The 25,175-nt window shown below is 39.3% G+C and overlaps 1 protein-coding gene across 6 annotated transcripts in view; it reads right to left on the minus strand.

Moving 5' to 3' along the window:
- Positions 1–25,175, minus strand: part of LOC145462394 (uncharacterized) — a 238,699-nt gene that overhangs the window by 132,914 nt on the left and 80,610 nt on the right. For all 6 annotated transcript variants that reach the window (XM_081445910.1, XM_081445911.1, XM_081445909.1 and 3 more), the window contains one exon: positions 15,258–15,341. In XM_081445910.1, coding sequence (XP_081302036.1) covers positions 15,258–15,341 — 84 coding nt within the window. The remainder of the gene's footprint in view (positions 1–15,257; positions 15,342–25,175) is intronic.

Raw genomic sequence — 25,175 nt, forward strand, 5'->3', positions numbered from 1 at the left:
AAACAGCGAGCATAAACGGCCATAAAATTTGACAAGGTCGAAGGTGATTATCAAGAAGGACGCCGTTTCTTCCTTCCACGATACTCTAAACGCCTGTGATCCCAAAATTTCTTTCACAATCGAACTTGAAAACAACGGCCAAATTGCCTTCTTAGACACCTTGGTTTCCAGAAGAAATGGAGTTGCCTTTATTGATATATTTCGGAAGCCAACCCATACTGACCGTTATTTGGATTTCTCTTCCCATCATGCAAAAGAACACAAAATCAGCACGGCCTCGACCCTCCTGTTCCGGGCATCCAACCTCCCTAGCAGCTTTGAAGGAAAAACACGTGAAACCAATCATGTTAGGGCCGCGTTAGAAGCTAATGGTTACCCACCGGCTGTTATTTCTAACATCCTCAATAAGAAGCCACCCCCATCTTCAGTTCCTCCACCAGAAGAACTGGTTTCTATGTTCTTCAAATGGGCTGATCCATCTAATACGTACCAGGGTTTTGCATGTCTCCCTTACATCAGCGGCCTAACCGAGCCCCTCACAAGATTACTCTGCAAAAATGATATCCGAGTTGTCAACAAACCACTTAAAACCCTTCAACAAGAATTCCTGTCACCAAAGTTCAGACAACCCTCAGATTTTCAGTGTAATGTTGTTTACAAAATTCCATGTAAAGACTGCCCTTGGAATTACATAGGAGAAACTGGAAGATGCTTCCAAACCCGAAAAAGGAACATCAACGAAACTTGAAGAACTATTCAAATGGCTCTAATGTTGCCAACCATGCGTGGCAAAACAATCACTCCATCGATTTTGACAATGCTTGTGTCATTGACAAAGGCAATTACCGCGTTCGAAAAACACTAGAATCTTGGCCCACAGCAAAAACCGTCGACGCGGATAACAACTCAAAACTGTTGCCTAGGCAATACTCTATTTTATTGTAATCAGGCCTCATTTACATTTTTATCTTCTTTCTTTTTTCACGCTTGTTTTTATTCTCAATTTTTCGCACCCCATTCGTATATATTTTCGTTTGCACGCTACATTCTTCATTCGTTAAAGGCTATAGACTGATAGCCGAAAGCTTATGTTTTTAATATATTTTTAACCAGAGAACGTTCTTATTCCAAAGGTCGACAATGTTTATATTTAAGATGAGACACTGAGTGGCACGCACAGTCTTGGCTGTTTTCATCGTCTTGCTCAGTCGAGAGAGAATAGAATATATGCTTCAAACCGTAGTAAATTAGTTTCGCATATCCATATGCCTCATGTTGACTCATGAGTAAATAAATCAGTCCCTGTACACTGAATAAACAACTCGAATGACCTCTGAGGTCAAGAGGTCACCTGATATGTCGTTATGTTACTTTTCCCTAGTTTCACATTACACGCGTAACGCCGTGTTTGAGGACGTTCGCGTGAAAATTTTCCAGGAGATATATTTTTTTAAATTTTTACACCAGTCAGATAATGAGTTACTTGTGTCAGAAATGAAAAAAAAGAAAAAAGAAATGGGGGTCACTGACTTCGTTTCAGGGATACAACGTGTAGAAAACGACCTGATTTTGAAAATTCAGCATGGTCTTACAAGGGTATATAGTTAAAAATATCGAATGTGAGTCAAAGGAGCGAACGATCCCATTGGATAGCACCACCGCCTGTGGTTTTTAAAGCCGCGACTATCCGGGTCAGATCCCCAGACATCGTCAGTTACACGGACTATAAGTGGAGATAAATAATTCCCTTGGCAGGGAATGCGTGATTTAGAGGCACGAAAGGAACGAGCTGAAAACGTGAATCTCACGTGAAAAAAATAAGTTTGCTCTTGCTGCTCGTATATCACCAGCCTTTGCTAACTAAAACGGCACAGCCTGTGTTTCTGTGTTTTAGCCATTTCAGTCACTTATAACGCTCAATTTTGCTGTTCTGATTAGGTTTTAGAAGTAGCGCTAATCCACCCCCACCCCACTCCCAAAAAAAGTAATTTCAAAAGTCGTAACGGCTAATACTCCCGAAAGCAGAATGCAATCTGCATTTGTATTGAGAGGCACTAGCCTGCGAGCAGGCATATATTGGAGAAGAGAAAGTGGGAAAGGAAAAAGGGAATTAGAGGTGCCACCCAAGCCTGTTCGCCGTAAAAGAATCTACCTGGACGTACTTAAAAAAAGCCAGATTAGCATTAAAACGGATGAACTCTGTGCTGCTGTAACTGAGGATCATGTATTAAATGTTTGTTTAATTTTTCACACAAAATGTCATGCTGCTCTTGACAGATATCGCAAAAACTTTATAAGGATGTGAACATGTTTGATTTGTATTAACAAGCGCATCTTAAAACTATTAAGAGTGCAACTTCAACAAGTAAATAATAAATGTCTGACACTTTTTTGACGCCTTCAACGACAAAGGCAACGGCAGGTTTCTTTCACAGGTCACAGGTCACAGGTCACCAAAAATATGCCAAAATGTCATAAAACAGATGCATACAAGTGCGTCCCATGTGCAACTATAAGAGCTCTTTCTTGAAAAAAAAAGTGCGTAGGGGAAATCAGTTGTAGCACTGAAATTAAAAAAAAATTGATCCAAAGAAAGCCAAGACTTATTTCTGTTGAAAACATAAATTGTTTTTAGCCTTTCAATATAATATGAAAACGAAAGAGGCTTACACTGATCCGTGAATTATGCATTTACTTACGCGTGATTTGTGAACCAACGACTTTTGCGGGAATAATTGTTCACTTTTTTTGGAGATTTTAACGTCATTAAAGCTCGTAAACTACACCAAACTAGATGTAAAACCTGTCCATTCCACGTGACTGAGAACTAACCACAGCGACAGTGAACCAGGAGGACCTAGAATCTAGTCTGTCACGATGTGTCACACATGCACCCGGCATTTCGATGCATCAAAATGGAGGGTTCTGTATGTTTTGCGAAACGTGGATAGAATTTGTATTTTTATGTAACACATGATTTAGCCTTTGCATTTTTACGTGAAAAGTGATATTTTCTGTTAACGTGAAGCTGCTTTCAAATTTTTTGTGATGCGTGAAAAGGCCGATTACTTATGCGTGAAATTTCTGTTTAGTACATACTCGTAAAGATTTTAAAAAAATATATAGAAATAAAATAGTTCAATTTGCTATCATAATGAATTATCTTATTACGATAAAATATATTAACACTACATGTTTGAAAGCTATATTTCAACCCATTTTGTACATATACCACCCCTAGAAATTTTTTCATTAAAATTATAGAGTAAAACATTTTTAGTTAGGGTTTGTTGCATGGAAACATCGATAAACCTCTCGGGAATCTCAGTAATTGTTACATCGCGAAATTTACTGAGTGTTTTGATTGTGACCTGTGACCTGTAAAAGAAACCTGCCGCAAAGGCAAATATTGAACTTCCTTAAGATATGTGATTGTAAAGTTTTACAGCAATCAAATGAGAAGGAATGTCTTCAAATATGGCCGGGATAGGAAATTTAACGGTAAATTTGGATAGAAAATCTTAAGCCTATATAACAGAAATTTCAGATTATAAAAATAAAAGAATGAAACAAATGTAACTAAGCCTTTATTTACATAGAGTAAAGTTTGTCACTTTTGCCAAGCGACACGAAGCGTTACTGAAAGCAGGTAGCTTGCGTTACTTGAATAAATAATATGCAGAATTTAAAACTTTATTATCTTCGGCAGTCCAACTTTTCCTGCAGATAAATGGTTTCTTATTTTTGAGTATTTATCTTTGCGCACGTTTAGATGTGTGCCAAATGGTACTAAGCGCAAAACTATGAATCACATCGACATCAAAGAGATCAATCCAGTGTTGAAATCATGTCGGGTATCCTGCATCTATAAACGATATGTTAGAAGCTAACAGTTATGTCAAAATGTTGCTTTTTCAATTTTATTTTTAAATTGAAATGTCTTTAAAGAGATTAGTGAATACCGTAATTCAACTAAATCCTGTGATGTTCAATACGGCATTACGTGTGTAATGTGAAACCGGGGAAAAGTAACATAACGACATATCAGGTGACCTCCTGACCTCAGAGATCATTCGAGTTGTTTATTCAGTGTACGGGGACTGATTTATTTATTCATGAGTCGACATTAGGCATATGGACATGAGAAACTAATTTACTACGGTTTGAAGCATATTATTATAGGACTCTCGACTGAGCAAGACGATGAAAACAGCTAAGACTGTGCGTGCCACTCAGTGTCTCATCTCAAATATCAACATTGTCGACTTTGTCGAATTTTATGGCTGTTTATGCTCGCTGTTTTGGAAATATTTTACAGAACAGCTCACAAGGACATTGGGAAGTTAAAGTCGTTTCTGTAGCAGCAGAAGGAACGTAAGTAACGGTGAGTCGTTGTTTCCTCTTTTAAACCGTTGACTTCCAAAGAATAACCTTGTGATTTGCATAAAATTGAACTCGCTTACATGCCGTAACATTTTATTTTACTGACGGAGAACATTTTAATTCCCAGAGCTATAACTTTTCAGGTGAAAAAAACAATAACCAAGGTTTCCTCAAATGTAGATATTTTGACCAAATGATATATACCAGAGGCCATTTATACTAGTCAAAGTTGGCCTATATTTGTTCCTTGCCAAGAGACACAAATGGCGTCTGTACAAATACCCTTCGTTAAAAAGCTACAAACAAAGTTTCAAGAAACTTATTACACAATTTTAAAGCATAAGAATGAAATAATATTTGTGCAAAGTTTTATTTTCATAGGATTGTTTTTACGCCCCCGCTGTTTTCGTAAAGAAGCATGAAATTCTGAACATTTTAAGCCGCGAAAACCGCCATTATATGTAAATTTGGAACTTTCTTAAATTTTGGCCGTAAAATAAATCGTTAGAACTTTAAACTATTTTTCCTTGAATAAGTTCACCCAAAGGTATGTTTTGGCGAAATAAAAGAAAAATCGATTTTTCGTGAGTGTCTTCCGATGCTTGACACTCTCAGAAAATCACTCTTAAGAGCCAAAAATAACAAGAATTGTTCATTTTGTGATAAAAGCATGAAACTTCCCAGGATTACTAACCTCTATAAGATAAACATTTTCTGATATGGAGCCATACCAAATTTTCACCCAGAACCACGTTATGCCCATGTCAAAAAATGACATATTTGGCCCCTACATGGGAACGAGGCTGAGTTAAAATGCTTATTACTAAGCCTCCTCTGGAGTACTTTGCCTAGATTTCTTGCTTTTTAATATAACACCAACTTATAAAGTATCTGGGAGTCTAAAACTATGTCACATGATTAGTCACATGACCATATTTTTAATAAGCAATAAAATAATACTGAATACTGTATTAACACGATTATTAATTCTTTGTGTTCTTTCTTCTCGTTTTTTCTCACAAATAAAACGAAGTAATCACTTTAAACGTTATAATATAAAGTTATCAGAGATTCAAACTTAGAAACTTGTGTTTTGGCTTGTACAATGTCACATTGGGGCTTTGCATCAAAACGAGGCGGAGATCTATGTTGGCTATTGAGGTGATTTGCTTAAGTCTGGCTTAACGGGATATAACTAATCTCCACATTTCCTTTGAAAAATAATACAGCAAAAGTGATTTCAAAATCTTTTTCTCTTACAAAATTAACATATACATATATACCAGTGTCCAGCCTTCTCACAATTTTCAAGATGGCAGCCCCCATGGGGACAAACTTGCTTGTCATCATTCTGTGTACTTACAGTTAGTAACAGTCTGGGACAAGTAAACTTCCTTTGCATATAAAAACAGTCGATATGCTCTCTTGCATTTTTCAATAAGGACTCTTGAAAATCTAAATTAGAAGGCCAAAACGGTATAAAACGTGATCATGGAAATCCTGATAAAATAATTCCTAGCCAAAATCTATGTAAAATTGCATTCACTGTAAAGCAGGATCAAATATAGATAAAAAAATGACCATAAAATGTTCAAGAAAGCACCCGTAACGATGATCCTGCTGGTATACGTTAGATCAATAGTGATCTAATCGGCTTCACATATAAAATGAAGAATACAAAAGCAGAAACCGACACAATGTAGGATGAAGGTGTACTATATTTTGGCTGGCCAAACCAGCCTTCTTCAGGTACAACAAGAATTTTACATTGGGACGTGTTTTTATCTAGCATATTTTCGTAACACATATGTAAAATTCGTAAAATTCTCATTGTACGTGAAGAAGGCTGGTTTGGGAAGCTGAAATATAGTACACCTTCTAAAAAATCATCCCACGTTGTGTCGGTTTCTGCTTTTATATTCTTCATACATACAATGAACCTTCCCATTTGTCCTCTTCTGGTATGCTTATAGACTTAGGGCTACCCATGGTCTTTGTTTATGCTTAATTTCTTTTATCAAACAAGCAGTAGCCATCTTTCTCCCAAACTCTTCAATTTAGTTTATGGTACTTCATTTTTCATTGCATAAACTATATATTGTATTCTGTTAATTACTTCTCCACAGTTGATGTTTAACACACTCGTTATCAAAAAAAATTGATAATGAACTGGGAACTGTGTGTCATTTGTCAATAACAAACAAAAGAAAGCTTATAATGCCCTGCAAATTCAAAACAGAAAGACTATGGGGCCCGTTATATTTCTTTTGTAAGAAATGTGAAGATGTTCCAAGATCTCAAACTGTTGCCAACATCATTTAACATCAATCTTATTGACGATGGCTCTGGAATGGAAGAAACCCTTCTGAAACGCAAAGCGTCGTGGCACAAATCTTGCAGGGATTTGTTTAGTAACACAAAGCTTGAGCGTACACAGAAAAGAAAGGAAGCTGATGTCTCTGAGCCAGCAAGTCCTATAAAGGCACGGTGGTCAAGTTCATCTTGCCCACCTGGGCATTCAATAGGGAAGTGTTTCTTTTATGACGAAGCTGATTCTGGACTACATGCTGTATCAACCCTTGAAGTGGACAAAAGAGTAAGATAATGTGCCACACTCCTGAATGATGGTAAACTTTTAGCAAAGTTATCTGCTGGTGACATGGTGGCTATCAATGTGATGTATCATTCCAAGTGCTTGGTCTCTTTGTACAATCAGGCGAGACAGTACAAGTCACCAAAGGACACCACCTACAGGTCCATAGAAGGGGTAGCATTTGCTGAATTGACTGCCTATATTGATGAATGCAGAGATTGCCAAGAGTTGACTGTTCTTAAGTTAACTGACCTGGCAAGGCTATATTCTGCTAAACTGGAAGAGCTTGGTGTCGACCCTGGTAGAGTCAACACTTCAAGATTGAAAGACAGACTGCTGGCTGCTTTTCCAGATTTAAATGCCCTCACGCAAGGAAGGGATATTCTTCTTGCCTTTAATTGAGAGACTGGCGATGCTATAAAAAGAGCTCGACAGGATGACTGTGATTCGGAGGCATACAGTCTTGCTAAAGCCGCAAAGATTGTACGACGAGATATTCTGCGACGACAAAATGCCTTTCGAGGAACGTTCCCCCCAAATTGCCAAAATGATGCAGTACCATCCACTCTCCAGACCCTAGTCAACATGATTATTAAAGGCCCAACAGTCAATCAGCCGCCCTCGGGGAGTGATTCAAATCAAGCCTGCATGAGCATCGCCCAACTTCTTATGTTTAACAGCACCTCTCGTGATTGAAATCCCTCTTCTAGTTCCCACCACACACGGGAAAAGGAATGCCCGCTTCCAATCTATGTGGCATTAGAAATTCACAGAACAACAAGGGGTAGGAGCCTCGTAAACGCCATGTTCAGTATGGGCCTTTGCATTTCTTGACAGACTTCTCGCCCTGTCCACGGATATTGCCAACAGTGTCTGCACCTAATACGATCAAAGGCTCTGCGAGCCAACTTGTGAATTTGATAAGCCAATGAAATTTAAATATCGTCAATAGAAAATGAGGTTTGATTTCCATACTAGGGTATGAACCGTTCTAAGAAGTGTTGGACTGGTAAATGGACATTTTGAGGAATATGATATGAAATTCAATTAGGCCTCAAAGACAGAAAATATGGGCTGAGTGGGAGTTAATGTAAGACAATCACTGTTCCAGATTTTACTTTAAAGGTTTGTGGAAAGAAAGTTCAAAAGGGTGCTGTTTTGCTCCAAGGTAACGGGAAATGACTTAGAGCCATAGCTGTATTTTGTACATAACCTGGGTGGGGATACTCTAAAGTAAAAGTTTTGGTGATTTGAATTAAACTCCTAAATGAGGCCAATCTGGCTGTGGCTTAAACTTTATTTGACTGCAAAGAATGGGCTACAATGACAACATTTCTCTTTATATAATTAATTTTTTTGTGTGCAGCCCCAAAAAGTACTGATGACTAAAATTAGTGGCACCCTAAGTGAGATTTGCACCCTTGTTAAGTGAGAAAAACATCATTACCCTTTTCACAAGGGAGTACCCCTTCCAACAGGGTGTGGAAAAGCAGTGAGTAAGTAAGTTAAGAGTGGCGAACGTTTTGATAATTTATTTTTCAAGGACTTCCGATCAGCCAAAGACTTGTGGCTACTTACTGAAAATTTCAAACTATTCTGAAGGACTTCTAAATATTTTGTAAAAGATTAATGTACCTTTAGGAGCTTGTGAGAACTGCACTGTGAAGGAGGGTTGATTGTAAAATTGCACAGTATAGATTATAATCAACTGCAAGTGACTCACCCAGATTTGAGTGTAATTAAGGAAATTGCACAGATAAATATGATATGTACATTTTTACTTGGTTTTATGAAAATGTCTGCCAGTAAAACTGGTTCTTTACAAATGGAAACTCAAGACATTATGTATTAAATTAGTTCACAAGGAATAACTAGTAGAATTACTATGAAGGACTGTCAAACTATGAAATCAGCCAAACTCAAGCTAACTGAAGGTATCAAATGTTCCCCTCTAATCTTTGATTATCTAGCAGTTTTGCAGTGAATTGATTGCATTTGTGGTGGTTTTACATCAACTGGTTTGTTTTGGTAATTATGACTATGGTAAAATCAAACTGGCACTTACCAGTCTATGTGCTTTATACAAAGCCTTAAAGAGCCAGTTCATTTAATAAATGATTCTGAGGAAGGCAATCACAGAGTCTAATAATAGTTCAACTATTGTACAAAGTGTTGTTGTTACTAGTTGAAATAGTCATGATAGAAGTTCATGGTGCTTGTATGAATATAACCAAAGAATAGATGGAAGGTGCTGAATTCATTATTTGATGTTAAGTTCTCAAGACCACATTGTTGTTTTCAGTGAAGTTGACAGCAGTAGTTCCAACAAATATAATACATGTACTTCTTTCTTTGTAATTTGTGTTATTAACTGCACGAACTCCAGTGATGCTGTCCCTGCATTTTTCACCCTGTTCATTTTTTTTGTAACTTCAGATACTGTAACTGGTACTAAATCCAGAATGAATATAGTTGGCTGCAGTGCTGTATGTCTCTGTTAATTACCATGTGCAAGTAACTACATGACTGTATATCATTCCAGTTCTTATAGCGTATTTTAGTAGTCTCCATAGTCCAGTGGCCAATGTATGTGAGATAAGCTCTGAATGATCTGCTATTTTATAAGAAGATATAACAAGTGTTAGCAAAAATTGTTCTAGTAAAGCTGTTGGTCCACACTGACACCACACCTGTTCTGGATTCTTCACTTTTTGTCTTCTAGATGACTTTTTTTGCAATTTCCTGTATGTAATCTGGGTTCTCTGCTTTCCGTTTCCTTTTAGACTTTTTGTCAATTTCTCTTTCGTGTTCTGGGTTGGTCATTTTCCTTCTTGTGACAGTTTGTTTCCTTTTCTCCCTAATTGTTTCAATATTTTGTACCTTTGCATGGAATTTTGACTCTCTCTTTTTCTAAAATCTGCACTAGCTCTTCTCTTTTTCATGTATTCTTTCATGCAACCTTGATCAGCTCTGTATTTTTCCTGTTTATCAATTTTTTTCTTTCAGCTACAGTTTGATCACATTTATTGTTGTTTGATACCTGACAATTTCTTGTTTCTACCGTAGAAACATAATGAGTATTACTTACGTGTCCAATGTAAATGTTTGTGTATTCTCCTGTCACATTCACCGCTTGAACAACAGTAACAGGAGCAAACGTTTAAAATGATTCAGCGATATGAATTGACAGATTTAGGCAATTGGCCAGTGCTTGAATTATAATTGCATCAGCTCGTGTTCCCTGACATGACATATTGTTCAAATAGTCTTGCCAGGAATGATCAGTGTTACTCTCTATGAACTGTTCAAGGTTCTGCAGTAAAGTACTTGACTTTATGAGCACTTCCCGAGGACAGCTGAAGTACGGTCGATCTATCAATACCAATTTCTTTGAAAAAAAATGAACCATGACCGAGAATAACCGTAAAAAACCTTTAATTGTTTAAGATACAAACCGTAAGTGCTTACCTGGCAATGGCACGAAGGCTTTTTCTCACAACAATGAACGACTCCAGTCCAGAAATGTTTGGCAACCCATTCGTGGGCTCAAACTTTACGAATCACTTCCCAACGTCGATACAGCTCCAGGAATAACGAACACAGCCATCTTAAAGGAGTCACTTAACCAGTGGGCCATGGGCGACACTTTATAATCGGTCTCGGCGAGCATGAAGCTCAACTTCGCGAACACTCGAGTCTTTTGAGCCCGTGGTGGAATTAACCAAAAGATCAGCGTTTTGATACTACTTAATAAAATGGCTATTTTCGCCTCAACATAATCACTTGTAAACGTGGTTCTGTGGTACTGCAAGGGATCTTCTAGTCTGCCCTGCCATCAAGAGGTGGAGAGTTCAAATCTGTCGCCCGACTGAAACTTTTTTGTTATTCTTAATTTCTTTTCTTTTTTATCTTTTTTCTTTCTTGGACACACAAATCATTTTCCTGTATATATATATTTAAAAAATAGAAACACTGACACCATAAATGAAATATACACTGCAAACTGCCAAAAGTATATTCGGAGATTGGCCAAACTTAATTCACGGATGAAAAACGTACAGTTTTAAACTCATTCTCATTGGCTTCTTTTTCACCCACCACTATTCTTATCAACAAAGATGGCCATTTCTTTTGTTTATTACTCGCCAAAAACTATCAAATGCACGTAAAAGCCTGAAATCGAAAAAAAGTTTACAGGAATCGACCAATCGAGCGAGCGAGCGAGTGCCATTCTTCACATCATATCTACAACTCGCTCTTGCGCATGCGCGCAATTCACGAGTTAAAAATGATGCTGTTGTATATCCTCCCAAACTAAGAGGTGGTCTGTTCACAACTGCTGCAGTGGACAACATAGATCATAACCCAAGTTCCACAAGTGTGCACGATTCGTTCCACGGAACAGCTATCTCTCTTGCACAGCATCCAACAAGTCAGGTACCTGGAGTCAATAGGGGAATCAATACAATTCAACCTATACCATCAGCTTCTAAAGTTTCCAGACAGGTGGCACAACTTCCAGCTCACTTTCTTGAGGTGGTCCCAGCAGTGTTTAGGGAAAGTGAACCTTATGCTCTGCAGACTGCCAGGTTGCATCCAAAGTCATCCGTTTGTATCAGGTCATGGATATGAAAGGGAAAGAGACTGGCTAGAAAACATCAAAGAACTTCTTTGTAAAGAAGAACTGACCAAAGATGATGCAGTATCTTGGGCAACATATCGTGCATCACAGGTTTCACTGTCATATCATGAACCTGCGATCATTTCCCTCCTACCCTTGTTTGTGGAAAATGCTCATTCGACGGCAATGATTCTCCATGCAATGAATGTGATAAGGTCTGCAGTGAAGCATGTAAATCCTGTACAAGTGCCTGTGATTGCCTTCAATCAACCCGTTTGCACTGGCCAAACAGATTCAATGGGAACTGCCAAACACACACGGACAAGATCATCTTGCTGTTATGTTTGGTGCATTGCATGTTGAGATGGCAGCTTTTAAAGCTCTGGGCAAATGACTCACTGCCCTTCATCTGCTGCAACACCAAGCATATTCAAAGTTTACAGAAAAAATCACTGATGATGATGATGATAAAGTTATGACCATTGGAATTGAAGAATGGAAATCCCAGATGTCAAAAAAGAGTCCTCAATTTCTCTATAGGTCAAGAGTGTTGGACTTAGAACTGTGTAGTCTATAGCTTGTGAGGGCAATAAGAGAAGCGAACTTCGCACTGTACGTTGAAGCACTGATGCAGATTGTACCCTGGATGTTTGCTTTGGACCACACTAACTACTCTAGGTGGCTGCCAGTCCACATCCATGATATGTGTGAGCTTCCTGTGAAACATCCCAATGTCTTTCAACAATTTAGCAGTGGGTCATTCGTTGTACAGGAGACAAAACGACCATTCTCCGCCATAGCACTGGATCATGCACACGAGCAGGAAAATGCATTAATCAAAGGAGATAGAGATGCTGTAGGTTTGACCGAAAATCCTGCTGCTCTTAGGTGATGGATAGTTGCTGGTCCAGAAGTAGCTCGAATGATTAAAGAGTTTGAGAATTGTGGTCCCCTCATGCAAGTTCCTTGGGCACCATGAACAGATGCCAAGTATGCAAACCGCTTTCAAAGAAGATGTCTTGTCTGTTGTTTCAGAATTTAAGGAACTTGGAAACCCTTTTGAGGAGCAGGGTGATGAGCTAATCGCTGTTCATACTAGAGATGTCATGGACAGTGCAGTTGTTGACATGGTGTAAAATGTTCTGCAAATTGGGAAATTGCAGTATGATAGCTATGTTCAAGAAAGGCTGATTGACAGATCCAAGTGGATTACAGACATGATTAAGAAGAACAATCTGCCTTTGCTTAGCACCCTGGGTAAAAAGTGCCAATCCAAGGAAAAGGCTCAAGTTGCATCGCTGAAAGAAGATTGTACTCTCTTCTCACAGCTGTACATTGCGTGCCAGTGTAGAGACGGTAATCTAGATGAATTTTTCAAGTATGAAAACCAACCGTGGCCACCCACGCTTTCACAAATGAATCAACTTAGAGGGGGCCAAAAAGCAGACTTAGTGAAGTGCTTGGAAATGATCAATGTTTCTGAAGCCAAGCAACCTCCTGTAGATGCCATAATTCTTGATGGAGCTGTAGCTGTTCAAATGATGGCACCAGGAGTAGCACGCACATTTGGGGAGTACATTGATATGGTGTTCGAACCATTCATCCTCAAACAGCTAGAGTCAGCAAGCAGAATCAACATCGTTTGGGACTTGTATTGGAAAGATTCTTTAAAGAGTACAATGAGGGAAAAGAGAGGATCTGGTACACGACGAAAGGTATTTCTGTCTACTTGTATCCCTTCAAACTGGCAAAGTTTCCCACGCGTAGATGATAACAAGACCGAACTCTTCTCCTTACTTGCTCAACAAGCCATTACTTTGCCTATAGAAGAAGGAAAAGAGCTATATAGCACATGTGGAGATCGTGTCCTTACATCAGCAGACAGATCTGACTTGAGGTCCCTGGAGCCATGCAATCATGAGGAAGTGGAAATCTGTCTTCTGGTCCATGTGTTGGATGCCTGCTCATCTGGCCACCGTCGGATACTGATCAAGACAAAAGATGCAGATGTTGTGGTGCTTGCGGTGTCGGTAGCTGAGAACCTACCAGCAGATGAAATTTGAATTAGTTATGGCACTGGAAGGCATTTGAGGCATCTTGCTGCACACGAAATTGCCAGAAAGATAGGACAGCAAAAAGCAAAAGCCTTACTGTTGTTCCATGGCATTACTGGCTGTGACACCATTTCCTTTTTTGGTGGTAAGGGCAAGAGGACAGCATGGGATGTATGAAACGTTTACCCAGTCCTGACCAATGTTCTGTGTAGATTGATGTTGATGCCGGAGATGGTTGAAGATAATTGCATGGCGGTTATCGAAAGGTTTGTTGTCCTGCTCTATGACCGAACAAGTGCTACATTGGAAGTAAATCAAGCAAAGAAAGATCTTTTCTCAAAAAAAGGCTAGGAGCCTTGATAACATCCCACCAACATGAACAGCACTAGAGCAACACACAATGCGTGCAGTCTTCCAAGGAGCATACATCTGGGGTCAAGTGCTTCTAACACAACCGGTTATTTCATTGCCGTCTGCATGGGGATGGGAAAAAGATGGGACCCTCCGGAAACCCAAGTGGACGACTCTTCCTCAGGCAAAGGACACTTGCTATGAGTTGATTCACTGTGGCTGCAAGAAAGGCTGCAGGAGTCACTGTAAATGCTTGAAGGCTAATCTTGACCGTACAGGTTTGTGCAATTGTGGTGGAAATTGCAACTAAGAGATCATTTATTCAGCTAGTGTTGTTAAAAGGAGGCATAGTAACGTTAAAGCCAATAACAGCTGTTTTTCAAAACATTTCCTTCAGACCAAAAAGCTCAACAAGTGTTTTTTGCAACATACCTAATCTATTCCAGCATATTTGTAAGTTTCAAAGGCGATATAGGTGTCTCAATCACAGTAAACAAGTAACTAAAGAAAATCATGTCACTAAAACCCATATAAATTGACTCTGTATCTTAGCCTCGATTTGATGCATAGTGTTGATATTACGTTTTTGGCACATCCCAAACATACATTTCAGGTTTGAATTTCCTAGCCTAGATAATAGAATCTACATTGCAAATGGATAAAACTTGGCTGTAAAAATGGTAATGATTTCATCAGTGCCTATTGCCTTGCTGGTAATTGAAAATAATGGTCGCGTGACCATCACGTGACATAATTGAAGACTCAAAGGCACTGGCTAATTTGTTGTTGTATTACAAAAGCAAGACACTAGGCATAGTAGTTCCAGAAGGCCAAAAAAATTGGTATTTTGCATCAGCCTTGTTTCCATGTGAGGGCCTTGTATGCCAAATTTTTGACATGCGTATTCCATGGTTCCGGAAGCAAATTTGGCATGGCTCCATATCAGGAAATATTTGTCTTAGAGAGCTTAGTAATCCTGCTAAGTTTGATGCTTTTATCAAAAAACAAACAATTTTGTCTCTTAACAGCCGGACTATCAGAAAACACAAGGAAGCAAGCAATTCACACCTCAGCCATGGTTCCCATGAGCTGTTAGGTCACTGACTGTCAAACCTAATGTAGGGCAAACTTTCAAGTCACTGCTTGCCAGGTTTTCTGCATGCAAAAGGGTGAACAGTGACTGATTTGAGACCTCTGAATGTATTTGTGTGGCACACTACAGGTGAAACACAGAGAAAAAAGATTCCTCTTTTACCTCAAACAGCTGGAGTTTGAAATAACTAGCATGAGTTTCCTCTCCTTCAGAATTCTCACCCAATTCTATAAGTGATTTTGGGCTCTGTAAAGACAAAGATAAAAACTATTTAGCTAACCCAATAGTGACGTGGTTAATAATATTAAGAAAGGTTACTAATGCTTAGCATATGTACATGTACCAACTTAAGTACCATGCGTCTTGTGTCTTGTGAGCATGCCAAATGAAAATGTCAAGAAAGCCTGCTAGCACTTGAATTGGAACAATTGAATAAGTTCGAGTGAACATCACTCAAATAGAATTCAACTTATGTAACAAGTTTCTTGTGCACATGACATTCTAATAAACAAGTAAATTTGAATTAACTGTTTCTGTTAGTTAGTATGTTATTTCACAAAGGTCACAAAAGAAAGTTGGTAAGTTCAGAGAATTTTATGAAGTGAGATGTAGGCGAGGTATGTAGAAATGCATATTATGGCTTAGGATACTTAGCTGTGAAACTCCACATCAAAAGGTCAGGAATTAACACATGGAGTTTTACACCACACATGTTTCAATTGTAAAGGGCAAAACCCTCGCTGACTATGAGGCCTGCATGACCACATGTCACCTAGGTGGATGACTAAGGCAAGTGCTGTGCATTACACCCTGCACCATCTGAAATCGTCTCAATAGTTTGATTACTTGTATGCACTACATAAAACATCTAAAAACACCAGTTATACCAGAAGTATGTATGGTAATGCTGTATAATACTACTAGTAATCATAGATTAGAGTGTGTTCGAGTTTTGGTAGGTTTGGTATGTTAAAAAAGCAAAAATTCTGGGAACAGCCTTTTGTGCCTGAACTGTTAGGTATGCATGAAATTGGCCTCCCTCCAACAGGGGTAAAAACAAATGAATTGATTGCAAAGCATGTGCATGCGAGAAGGTTTGTTCTCGTTTATACATGTATTATGTCGTATTTAGTTACGACCAGTCAGTAAAATACATGGACTGCAGTTGGTAGGCTGCATTCAGTCCACAGTCCGCATTTTTTATCCAAGTCTGTGTTTCTTAGCAAGTCTGTAATGATTAGTCCGTGTTTTATACCTAAGTCCATGTTTTAAACCCAGTCTGTAGTCTGCAGTCTCTCTTTTCCTCAAAAATCCATGGGGAAGAATGCAAAACAAGCGTGCGAGCATGACAGTGTGCATGAAGTATGAGGAGCGAGAGTCGCAGCATTGCCACTCGCACGTCACACTTGCACGCTTACTTGTTTTGCATTCTTCCCTACGGTTTTTGAGGAAAAGAGAGACTGCTCGCAGTCTATCTTGACACTTGAGAGTCAATATTGTACAACACTCGAAATAAAGTGGGCGAACATGGATATGATGTTATTCACCCCTAAATAATTTTTTGGAGGGGCAAATTGGTGTCCATAGAAAGATACATACACAAAAACTTGAATTTTTATGCATTACCCAATTAGAATTGCATTCTCTCAAATGCAATAATATTAACATTTGTATAGTGCCCATCCAGTCTTGCTCTAGGTGCTTCACAATATTTTAAATTTGGACTAAAAGTAATATTAGAAAAATATAATATCGCTAGGAATAGGCTTTTTTTAAAAAGATAAGTTTGAAGTGCAATCAGGCAGACTCTTCCAGAGCTTTCGAGTGGAAACAGCCAAGGCAAGAGACCCATGGGACTTCAGATTAAAGTTGACAGGATTCAGATGAAATGTAGAAGAAGACCAGAGAGTTCTAGAAGTGAGTAGCATGCAATTAAATCTTGAATGTAAGTAGAGGACTGTTGGTGTAGAGCCTTAAAGGTGAGCGATAGAATCCTGAATTTAATTATTCTGAAACTGGTTCAAAGTCATGGTCAAGTGCTTGTGTGCAGGTCCCAGAATGATGCCAAATAGACCTGAACTAATCCTGACTCCCAAACAATGCCCCGTTTTTCCAAAGTGACCCCAAAAAGAATCGTAAGTATGTTTAGGAACCTAATGGTGGCCCATCCAAATAACTAAGGATGGGCTTGAAATACAGACTGTATTGAAGAAGTTTGGATTCCGCAGCTTTTGCATGTTTATTTAAAACACCCTTCTGCACACAAGCGGCAATCTTCATTACAAACTGATTGCACATCGTATTTGTACTTTCTTGTATATTTAGAGCTAAATAGATAGTGATTTGATTAGAACTAAAATATTTGACAAATTTTCTAAATTAACGACCCAAGACAGCTGAACATTAGGGGTCTACATTTACCCCATTTTCCAATGCTAAAAAGGCATTCTGGTACAGTCTACACGGCTTTTCCCGAAACAACTAGTTTGGTCTGAAAGAGCATTGGTTCTTCTTCAAATTAGTGAAATAAAATTTTTGGGGTAAATAAAATTGTGAGCACTGAGATAGCCAACTAAATGCAGCACTTCTCTTCCTGAAAACATGACCTTTGACCCTAGCGTAAAAAAACCGATTACTGCAAGAAAAGCAAATGCTTCGTTATTTTGAAACATTTTCTAGTGATATCTCTCCGAAACCATTATTGCCAGAAATTATTTCCAAATATGAAATCTTACAGGGTCAAAGAAGGAGCTAAAGGGCACATTTTCACAGAATAACTTTGTTTTGCTGAGAATTGAGGTCAATGACCGTTACTGAATTCCAGTGAAATACGTAAACTTGAAGAATGTTACCTGATACCTACCTGAATATTTATATTTATAGAAGAGTCGTCTTTTTGGATTAACCTTTGGAAACCTCTAAAAGAAGAAATGTTTAATGTTCTGTGATCTGCCTGCTGCTATAAATTTCATGCACATGCCAACTGCATGTTTGTCGTAAAACCAATTGAACTCCACTGACAGTTTCCATAGGCAACCCCAATATAAACAATCCCCAAAAAGGTAAGTGAAATTGGCTGTCTTCACGAACAGTTAGAAGCTAGAGTCAAGTTCCATTACCTTTAAAAAGTGCTTGATTTTATTTGTTTGCATTGACTTTGTTCACTCAGTATTTCTTACTGTCACTTTTGAATACCACAAATCAGTCACGCCAAAACACTGCAGACCGTCCAGACTGCACACACTTATTTGCTCCTTTAATTTTGACTCAGATTTTTTGGGCTCTAGGTACAAAATTGTGTTCCATATATCTGAAAGTTTGTCATTTATCCACAGGCCGCACAAGCGCAGTATGCGACTTTTGATTCAATAGACAGATGCAGAAAAGACTATGTATGGGAAACTTACTATGCTAAATAAAGCCATTAATGTAGAAATTATGTTATGTTATGTTACAGTTACACATGATTGTTAGGTGATTAGATACGAGCATGAACAATGAAAAAAAAAGTATATTTGATTGAGAGTTATGTGACGTGTCCCTTGTGTAAGAGTGAGTATCTTCTGGATGATCTGGATCCAAGATCACTCGGATCATAGTGCATCAAAGGAACTGATCAATCTGTGACCAGAGTGGATTCATTGGTTCCTTGGATGTGCCATGATCTTATATCACTGATCCCGATCCAGATCACCCCAATTAGGAATGCACCCCTTGTATATTACACAAATTATTGTATAATTGTGCATCTTGAGTACCTTGCCATAAAAACACCATAGCCATAAAAGCAGATAAATATACCATCACATCAACTCGTTGCGGCAAATCATGTTGCAATTTTAGGCCGAAAAACTTTTTAATAATATCATGTCATGTGTGACATTACTTTACAGGTTAAGTTTTCTCAGATCATTTCTACATTAAAAACTTTACTTGACATACTTAGGCTGACTAAAGGAAATTTCCCATACAAAGTCTTTAATGCGTTTGTCTATTGAATCAAAAGTCACATACTATGCTTGTGTGACCTACGGATTACTAACAAACATTCAGGTAGTCTTAGATATATTGAACACTATGTTGTAACTAGCGCCAAAAAAATGTGAGTCAAAATTAAAGGTGCAAACAAGTGTAAGAAAAATCAAAGGGCTCTTAGAGCCAGCTCATTCATGTAATGACTAATGTGCACTGTGCCGTTTGGTTATGAAATGTTGGTACGGTTGAACCCGTTTGAAACAGCAGGAATTAACTTCAAATAGATATCATTACTCTTGGGAAAATGTCCATATTCCTCATGATCATTGGAATGGGAAATCAGACACCTTCGTCTGTGGGGGAAATAGACATTATCTGGGATCATGCATTGTTGATCCATTCCCATGAACACCAAAACCTCACAAATTATTTCAGAACTAATTGCTGTTGACAGAAAGTTTGGGAAAATGAAGGTCAGTCTTTGGCAGCTTTGAAATGGATTGGGTAAACAATGTGAGCTATGATTGGTCAATGGTTGCCTTTGGAAACCATTGATCGATCATAGCTCACATTTTGTATCTGAACCATCCCAGTAATGGTAAAGGTCTGCATATGAGCCAAGGGACTTATCAGGCCAGAGCTTATACCAGTTTCTGCAGCATGAAGCAACTAGGAGTATTTCTACTTCCCACTGGATGAGACGTTAGTCCATTACAGGGTTACCCCCAGCATTAAGTTCACCAATGACAATTTATACACCTGGGTGGACGGAGGCACTGTGAGAATAAAGTGTATCTCTCAAGAATACAACACAATGTCAGGGGTCGAACCAGAGACAAGCTCAATACAGAGACAAGCACACTAACCATGAAGCCACTGCGCTTCCCACCATCCCAGTAATGCTGGTACAAAAAGCTGGCACTCAGTCTCCCCAAAGTTTCTGTCGAGGGCAATAGGTTGTTTAAGAGCTACAAACTATGAGGGTATCCAAAAATCTAAACTATGATGTTCTTGGTGAAATATAGTTAAGTGGCTATTATGCTGTTAAATAATAACACTAATTTAATAATTTTTATAGCACTATTTACATACACTGTTCAAGACTGCTTTATAATAAATTCATCAAAGACTAAATAAGACAAATATATACTGGTAAAGTTATTAATAAAGGGGAAATAAAAAAAGAAATACATTGAAAATACATTTAAAATGCTGACCTAAACAAAAATATCTTAAGTTTGCTTTTAAAAAGACTTTAAGTGGTGTGACAACACACAGGTCAACCAGGAGGCTGTTCCATAAAGCCAGTACAGCAAAAGTAAAAGACTTACCGCCAGGTGTTGGGTACATTGTCTCCTAAGAAACTTCTAATAGTAGGCTATTATTACAGTGTAATGAGTATGAGCTCTGTTGCTTAACTTTCCTGAAGTCACTAAGATAAGATGATGCTAGTCCATAAATTGATTTTAAGGTAAGTTTAAGAATCAATCTAAATAATAATTTGATAAGCAATGGGTAGCCAGTGAAGTTCCTACAGAGCTAGCATTATGTGCAAGTACTTGGGTATGTTCATGTTAAGTAGATAACAGCTGCATTTTGGACATGCTGTAGCCTGGAAATTTGCACATTGGTAAGTCCATACATTAAGCTACAGTAGCTGAGTTGAGAAGTAGTAAAGGCATGGAAAATTGTACACAGACTATCTTCAGATACGGTAAATATTTCTTAATTTTTATAATATTATGTAAATGAAAGAATACACTCCTGCATGCCTTGGTGATATGTGCAGACTTGGATATTTTTTCACCAAACTAGACTCCTAAATATCAATCACAGTTGCCAGAGTAATATCATTATCACCAAGGTGTAAACAAATGTTGCAATTTAACTTATTTAGCTGATACCATGTTCCAATAAATGTTTATTAATAACACTTCAGTTTTGTCATCATTAAGTAAGAGTCTATAATCAATCATCCAGCTTTAAATATCTCCAATACACCATTCCAAAGCCCTCACTCCAACATCTTGACTGACTTGGCCAACTGGTTTAAAGCTTAAAGTGAAGCCGAGTGTTGTTAATAAAGCATTGCACATGTGGTACATGCAGGTGTTTTTCTATGACATTGAACAGCTGAGATGAGTAAATGAAATTATAAATAGTGGAGGTCCTAAACAAGAACCTTGAGGTACCCCGTGTAATAAATCAGGGTGAAGTGAATTATAGATCCACATGCTTTAATAATCACGAAGAAGAATGAATTGAAATCCTACATGACACAACATGGATATCCGATTACCGATAACATGACTCGGCACATGACTAGATTATAACATTCCTACCCCTTAACACTTTTGCTATTCCAAACAAAAAAAGAAACACTGAGCAAAAGCGTAATAAAATCAATCAGTGATGTTTTTCACACAATGTCTGTCACGCAACGATTCTTGCCAATCGCTAATCAATGTTCAAAAGCAGTGTCATAAGTTTTAAAGTTCATAGTCTTTGAAACATTCGGGTAAACGTCGGTCGCGGACTGGGTGTGATGGTTTAGCCTTTCGTGCATCAGACAAACTCACGACTGGCTTGGTTGGGCTACTCGGTTGGGTTGTATCTGTTGTGCAATCTGCCTCCAGCACCACTCCTGGTACCAAAATCTCAGGATTTGACTTTGTTGGGTCTTGGCTGTGGCTCTTCCGCATACGGTCCTGATGTCGTTGAACAACTCGACCATCCGGTAATTTGACTAGGGCTGAGACTGGGCCCGTCGTCTGCACCACAGTTCCTTTTTGCCAGGACTTGGGGGAACTGAAGTCCTTTATGAACACAGGATCACTGGCTTCAAAGTCCCTGTGTTTGGCATGGTGGTCGTGGGTCTGTTTTTGATGTTCTTGCTTCTGTCTCACCAGACTTGCAGTGTTGGGCACTATGAGGTCAAGCTTAGTTCTCAGCTTTCTCTTCATCAGCAGTTCCGTTGGTGTAACCCCTGTTGTTGTGTGTGGTGTTGTTCTGTACTTGAGCAGAAAACGTGACAACTTGTCTTGCATGGTTCCCTCTTCCATCTTCTTTATCCCTTCTTTGAAGACTCTAACTGCTTGCTCCACCTGTCCATTCGAAGCTGGATGGTATGGTGATACTTTGGTGTGTTTGATGCCATTTTTTGAGAGGAAATTCTCTAATTCTGCACTTGTGAAATTGGGACCATTGTCGCTGACAATGGTTTCCGGGAGACCATGGGTTGCGAAGATTTCTCTCAACTTCACTATGGTGGTGGCTGATGCTGTACTTTGCATTATGTGGACACCCATCCATTTGGAATGTGCATTGATCATCATTGAATACGTGACCCTTATAGGGCCCTGCATAATCAACGTGCACCCATGACCGGGGTTGACTGGGCCACTCCCATGGGTGGAGAGGTGCTTCTGCTGGGGCCTTCTGGTGCAGTTGGCATTGCTGACACTTTTTAACTGCATCTTCTTACTCACGATCCATGTTTGACCACCACACATAACCACGTGCAAGGGCTTTCATCCTTGATATGCCTGGATGGGCTTTGTAAAGCTTGGTTGTGACTTGCGCTCATCCTTGAGGTGGTACTATCACCCTGTTTCCCCTTAGAACGCATCCACTTTCTATGGTTAATTCTGCTTTCCGGCTAAAATATGGGTGTAACTGCACATCCTGGCAGTGGTGTGGCCATCCATTAAGTGTAAGCTGGTGCACTTTTGAGAGAACAGGATCGCACCTTGTCCATTCTTGGATAAGACGTGAGTTGATTGGGGTGTGGTCCAGATGTTCTAAGAGAAAAACTGTCTCTCCAGGTACAGGAACAGAATCTGGCATCTTGGACAAGGAGAGTCGACTTAATACATCCGCATTGGCATTTGTGGTCCCTGTTTTATAGGCAATCTTGTACTCATATGCTGGCAAGGTCAGGGCCCACCGCTGAACTCTTAGAGAGGCTTGTTGGGGTACTCCTTTCTTCTCGTTAAAGAGCCCTTCCAGCGGCTTGTGATCAGTCTGTATGGTGAACTTGTGACTGTACAAGAACTGACTAAACTTCTTCACTCCGAAGATGATGACCAAAGCCTCTTTTTCAATAGTGGAATAATCACGCTCAGCTGTGTTCAGTGATCTTGAGACGTAACCAATTGGGCGCTCTGTTCCATCTGCCAGCCGGTGGGAGAGTACCGCCCCTGCTCCATAATCTGAGGCATCACTTGCCAAGATTAGTTCCAGATCTGGCTGGAAATGTACCAGGAGGTTTGCAGACTGAAGTAGTTTCTTAGATTTGTCAAAAACCACCTGCTGCTTGGTCTTCCAACACCACTTTGTACCATGTCTAAGAAGCTTGTGGAGTGGTCCTAGTACTGTAGCGATGTCTGGTAGGAAACCATGATAATAATTTAGCATTCCCAGAAATGCATGCAGCTGTGTAACATTCTCGGGCACTGGGGAATTCTGTATGGCTTCCACCTTAGATTCTACTGGCTTAATACCATGACCACTGATCTCATAACCACAATAGGTATTGTCCGACACCATGAAGAAACACTTTTCTTTTCACAGCTGCAGTCCAGCTTCTGACAGCTTCTTGAGTACTGCTTCTAAACTGGCAATGTGATTATTGTCGTCCTTCCCGCTGATGAGAATGTCGTCCACTTGCACAATGACCTGAGGAATGCCTTGCAAGAGGTTTTCCATCGTCCTCTAAAAAAATACCAGGTACAGAGGACACTCCAAAAGGCAGTCTATTGTACTGAAATAAGCCTTTATGGCTGTTTATGGTGGCAAACTTCCGAAACTCCTCATCTAGAGTCATCTGCTGATATGCTTGCGACATGTCCAGCTTGGTAAATTTCTCACCACCTCCCTGGATAGCCAAAAGATCTTCTGTTTTTGGTATTGGATAATTGTCCAATTTGGACACTTGATTTACTGTTAGTTTATAGTCTCCACAGATCCTCACAGTCCCATTGGGTTTTGCCACAGGTACAGTGGGTGCTGCCCATTCTGAGAGTTCCACTGCAGATATAATTCCTTCACGCCCCAGTCTTTCGAGTTCAAGTTTGACATTGCTTCTCAATGCGTAAGGTACTGCTCTGGCTTTGATGTATTTTGGTTCTGCGTCTTCATCCACATAGATCTTCGCCTTTACACCTTTTAGTGTGCCCAATCCTCCAGCAAATACATCTTGGTACTTTGAAAGCACGTCTTGAAGTGCCGATTGGGGGTTATCACTGGCTATCTGAAAGATGTTTCCCAATCCAAGCGAATTTCTTCAAGCCAATCTTGACCAAGTAGGTTCGGTGCGCCACCTTTGACAATGAGAGCGTTTCATTTCTTCTGCTGGCTTTCATATTTTACTGGAACCGTAACTGCTACTAGTACTGGAATCTTTTCTCCTGTGTACGTGCTTAGAACCGCTTTTGTCGGCTGGAGTGGACCTAATGCGTCATGCAATCTTACGTACGTTGCTTCATTTAATATCGTCTTTGAGGCACCTGTGTCGATTTCCATCGTGGTTTTCCATCCGCAAAGTTCCAGATCCAGTTTGAACGATTTCTTTCGATCGCTGGACAGATGATACATGGCATAGACATTGTCTTGATCGGCGCTTTCCTCAACAAAATGCGTTTTTTGTTTACCATCTGGCCGGTGTCCATGTTTGTCTTGCTTTTGAAGTTTCTCCTTTCCTCGACATACTTTAGCCATGTGGCCTTTCTTTTGACATTTGTAACACACTTCATTCTTGTATTTGCAGCTCAAGGGATCATGGTTCCCACTGCAGCGGTCAGCTGTGATTGGTGCATTTCGATCCTCCTATGCCTCCATTGTTCCGCAAGTAGCTGTTCCCTCAGTGGTCCACTGTTGTACCGTTCTCCTGCTGTTGTGTTTTTTGCCATGCAATCAGTTGACCTTATCACCTGAAGAAGACTAGCAGTAAGCAGGCGAAACGTCGTGATCTACATCTCAAGTGACTATATCGTGAGAATTGGAAAGCTCACCATGATCATGCGCATAATTAAAGCAATCAATCAAATGCTTGCCTACTATTGGCCAAAACACTAAATAAAATTCTACCATGAGTCCGTCATTCCC

The sequence above is a fragment of the Orbicella franksi genome, chromosome 12 (genome assembly GCF_964199315.1).
Source record: "Orbicella franksi chromosome 12, jaOrbFran1.1, whole genome shotgun sequence".
Classification (NCBI taxonomy): domain Eukaryota; kingdom Metazoa; phylum Cnidaria; class Anthozoa; order Scleractinia; family Merulinidae; genus Orbicella; species Orbicella franksi.